At 27.3% G+C, this 3,924-nt stretch overlaps 1 protein-coding gene across 1 annotated transcript; it reads left to right on the forward strand.

The window, feature by feature from the left end:
• PGAL8A_00270500 (surface-associated interspersed protein (SURFIN)) lies at positions 1-3,674 on the forward strand (the record flags this gene model as incomplete). The annotated part of the gene is made up of 2 exons (XM_028671685.1): positions 1-2,028; positions 2,130-3,674. The coding sequence occupies 2 exons, from the start codon at positions 1-3 to the stop codon at positions 3,672-3,674; spliced, it is 3,573 nt and encodes a 1,190-aa protein (XP_028528313.1).
• Between the last annotated feature and the right edge of the window lie 250 nt (positions 3,675-3,924).

Here is a 3,924-nt window from a genome sequence, read left to right on the forward strand (position 1 = left end):
ATGAGAAAAAAATCAATCTTAAAGAAAGCAAGATATTTATCACAAGCAGAAGAAACTTCCTGTATATTAGATGGACAAAATAATGAAACAGAAGAAAATGGAGATAACTCTAGCGAAAGAAGTCAACTCAATATAGAAATTAAAACATTTATGGAAGATACTAATAATGAACTTAATTTTTATCTCAATGACAACGAAATTAATAATCCTACAGATAAATGTCAAAAGTCATCCTCATATGTAAATTGGAGAGGAATGGACTTTGTTAATTTAGTATTAAATGAAGATAAAAATCATAATGTCTCAAGTCTTGTTGATTGTTGGAATAAAAAACAAAGTTCTTTCGAGACGCAAATACATGATAAAACAAATTCATCATGCAATTTGAAAAATTTTGATTATTGTGCTGTTTTGAATAAAAATGATGATTGCACCAGTCCTTATAAAGATAGTGATATACCTGGGTTAATATCATTAACGAATGATCAACTCAAGGAGGATCAATATCAAGCAAATAAAACTAGAATTATTTATGATAGACTTACTAAGTTTACTAATATTACTAGTGATATATCTAATTACTATTATAAAGTATATGAACGTGATGAAAGTCAACTTAATTGTGGAAAGTGGAGTATGTATATATATAAGAGAGGAAGACAATTTGTTAACATGAACTACTATGAGTTTTACTTGGAAGAATCTTTTAGAAAAGATTCTACTAATATTTGGAATGCTTATAGCACTAATAAGCAAAATAGTATATTAAATGACACAGGTAATCGATGTAATATGACATCACTAATTTATGAAATTAAAAAGAGAGAGAATACAACTGAACGATATGATATATCTTGGATTCCTTCAGATAAGCAGGATAATTCTAATGGATCTTTATATCCTACAACTCCCTTACCAACTATTACAGAATCTACAATGGAAATTTCTGACACACCACATTTTAGGAATGATGTAGATCCATTAGATGATGAAAGAAAAGCTAAAATGGGCGGTTTTAGAGATTCTAAAAATGTTACCCTAAATGCTATATCATCATGGGATGATAAAGATAAATTTGAAATGGCTGAAAAAGCTGAAAAGGCTGCAAAAGCTGCAGCTCCTGTTCCTCTAGAAGATCCAACACAACCCATTTCTTTAACTTCAAATAGCACAAATGAACATAACTCGTCTATGAATGAAACTACAATTTTACCTTCTACAGATGATAACTCTATACTTCCTACCACTATCGTTGAATCTCCTGAAAGTAATACTACGACTTCAACAAGTGTACCTTCTCCTGAAACTACACTATCTCATACAAACATGTTTTCTGCAGATAGCAGTTCATCTTCCTCAGGAATTTCTGCATCCCCTATTGATGGGCTTACTAATTCTACAACTGATGATGATGCTTCTTCATTCAATGGTACACATTCTACAAATAACCATCCATCACCTGCTATGGATATGCCCGAATCTCCCACTCCTAGCAGTGCACAACCTATAACTGTTACTGAAATTAATTCTAATGATACTGCACCTTTTGTAAATGAATCATCATCTGAGGCACCTCATTCTAAATCTCCTGTGGAGGTACATGCTCCTATAATTAAAGCTACACTTCCCAAAAATGATACTGTGTCTCCATCCTCATTTAAATCTTTAGCGCCTTCAGATAACAATGCATCTCCTAATAATACAATTGAATCTAATAGAACAAATAATGATATGCAATTAATTGGAAAAATCTATCCCCCAACACAAAGTTCACAAAATACACTTACTCCTATTGCTCAACATAATATATTACCTTTAAGCGCAGCTCAAAATGATACATTATCAAATTGTTCGGGCATTTGTCCTAAAAATATGAATGTTCCAAATATTACTACCGCACAAACTCCACTGGATAATAATACTGAAGCTACCCCTACTGTTAAACCCATAGGAAAAGTACTAATAACAGGCGTTTCAGTAGGTATATTTATTTTAGGAATTGTTCTCCTTTTAATTATTATATATAGAGTAAGATAAAATTATTAATTAAAAACTCAAAAACAAATATATATAAGATACTAATATCATTATTACTAAATTTTCTTTAATTGTTTTAATTTAAATTTTAGTGCACTCCTATTGGATCTTGGATTCGTAATCGAAAATCAAAGAAAAAAAAAATAAGAAAAAAGATAAAAAAAATTTCAAAGAAACCAATGCCATTATCTACAAATAATATAGAGGATGGAACAATGAATAGTGGAAATCACTCTTTGTTACAGCACGAAAAACAAATACCATCATGTGAGGTTAGTTTTGAAAGTGAAAGAAATTCGAAACATGAGCAAATGGGAAAATCCAAAGAACTTAAAGGAATATACAATGAAAAAGGAAATATACGCATTTGTGATGATAAAGAAGAAGGGTCAAATATGCATGAAAATAAATTTATAGGTGAAGAAAAATTAAATACAGATAATCCTAAAAGTGAAATTAAAAAAGAAGAATTGAGTGGAAATGAACCTAGTAGTGAAAATAAAGATGAATATAATAAAAATATATTAGAAAAAGATCCTGTTCATATTGTATATCATATTAGGAATGGCACATTAAATGAGGAAAAAGCAAATGAAATAAATTCGCAAAAGGAAAAATCTACATGTGAAATTGAAATGAAAAATTTAGGAAATAAAACGTCAATCAAGAATGATGTATGTAATTGGAATTCATGGGTAGATATACATATGACTGCATTGCTAGAGTGTAAAAAAGAGGAATGGAAATTGAATAAAACAGAATTTTTTAATATTTGTTTAGAAGAGATAGAAAAAGATGGAGAAAATTCTAATTTAAAAGAAATGCGAAATCATTTTATAATGAAAATTAAAGAAGAAAATAGTAACGATAAAATAGTTAAAAAAAGTAGTATATTAGAGAAATATAAAAATGAAAAGTGGTTTATTAATTTGAAGAAAGAGTGGAAAGAAGAACAAGAAAAATACTTAGGATATTTAGATGAACAAGAAATTGAAAAAATGACAGAAATGGGAGTAAATAATTTTATGCTAGATAAAAAAAAAAAAATATGGAAGAAATGGATAGAATGGCAAATAGAGCATTCATACGAATACAAAAATCAGAAATGGTTTGTACAATTGCTAGAAGAATATGAAAAAGAAGAAATTGATAAAAATTTAAAGGAAGAAAAAATAGAGAAAGAAAGAAATAATGGAATAGATAAAAATGAAATGAAGAAAAATTTGGAAAGGAGAATTTTGTTAGATATTCATATGATGGTATTAGAGGAATGTACGAAAGAAGAGTGGGAAAAAGAAGAAGAATTTTTTAAGGCAAATATGGAAGAGATAAAAATATATAAAAATTTGGACGAAGAAACAAACATATTAGATAAAATAGAAAGAGAAAGAAGTTGGAATGTTATATCAGAGAATAAAAAAGAAGAAATAGAAAAATGGAAAAAAGAAAAATGGTTTATTGAGTTAATGTTAGAATGGAAAAATAAATCTTTAAGAATACAACTTTTTTTTTTTAAATTTCTTTTTCAAGTCAGTTATTTATTAATTAACCATTCAATGTTATTGCTAGTATCTAACAAACAAATTAATAAAGTTCATATAAGGAGAATTTTACATATTTTTATTTTTTTAAATTAGGATATAAATTAAATCTTTCATTTTTTATTAATTAATATAAAACATTAATTAGGTTAGTTAATATTGTTATTAATTTACATAACATCCCGTGCGTACCATATTTTGCATTGCATTTTTAATCTTTCTTTAAAAAAGCCAAATACTCTCCATCTTTGTCCTTAAAAGATAAAAAAATATTTTTTTTTAAGGTGTCATACTTTTTTTAAAAAAATAATAAAAAAAAAATATATTTTCTTATGTAATTGTAAGT

The sequence above is a fragment of the Plasmodium gallinaceum genome (assembly GCF_900005855.1).
Source record: "Plasmodium gallinaceum strain 8A genome assembly, contig: PGAL8A_v1_83, whole genome shotgun sequence".
Lineage (NCBI taxonomy): Eukaryota > Apicomplexa > Aconoidasida > Haemosporida > Plasmodiidae > Plasmodium > Plasmodium gallinaceum.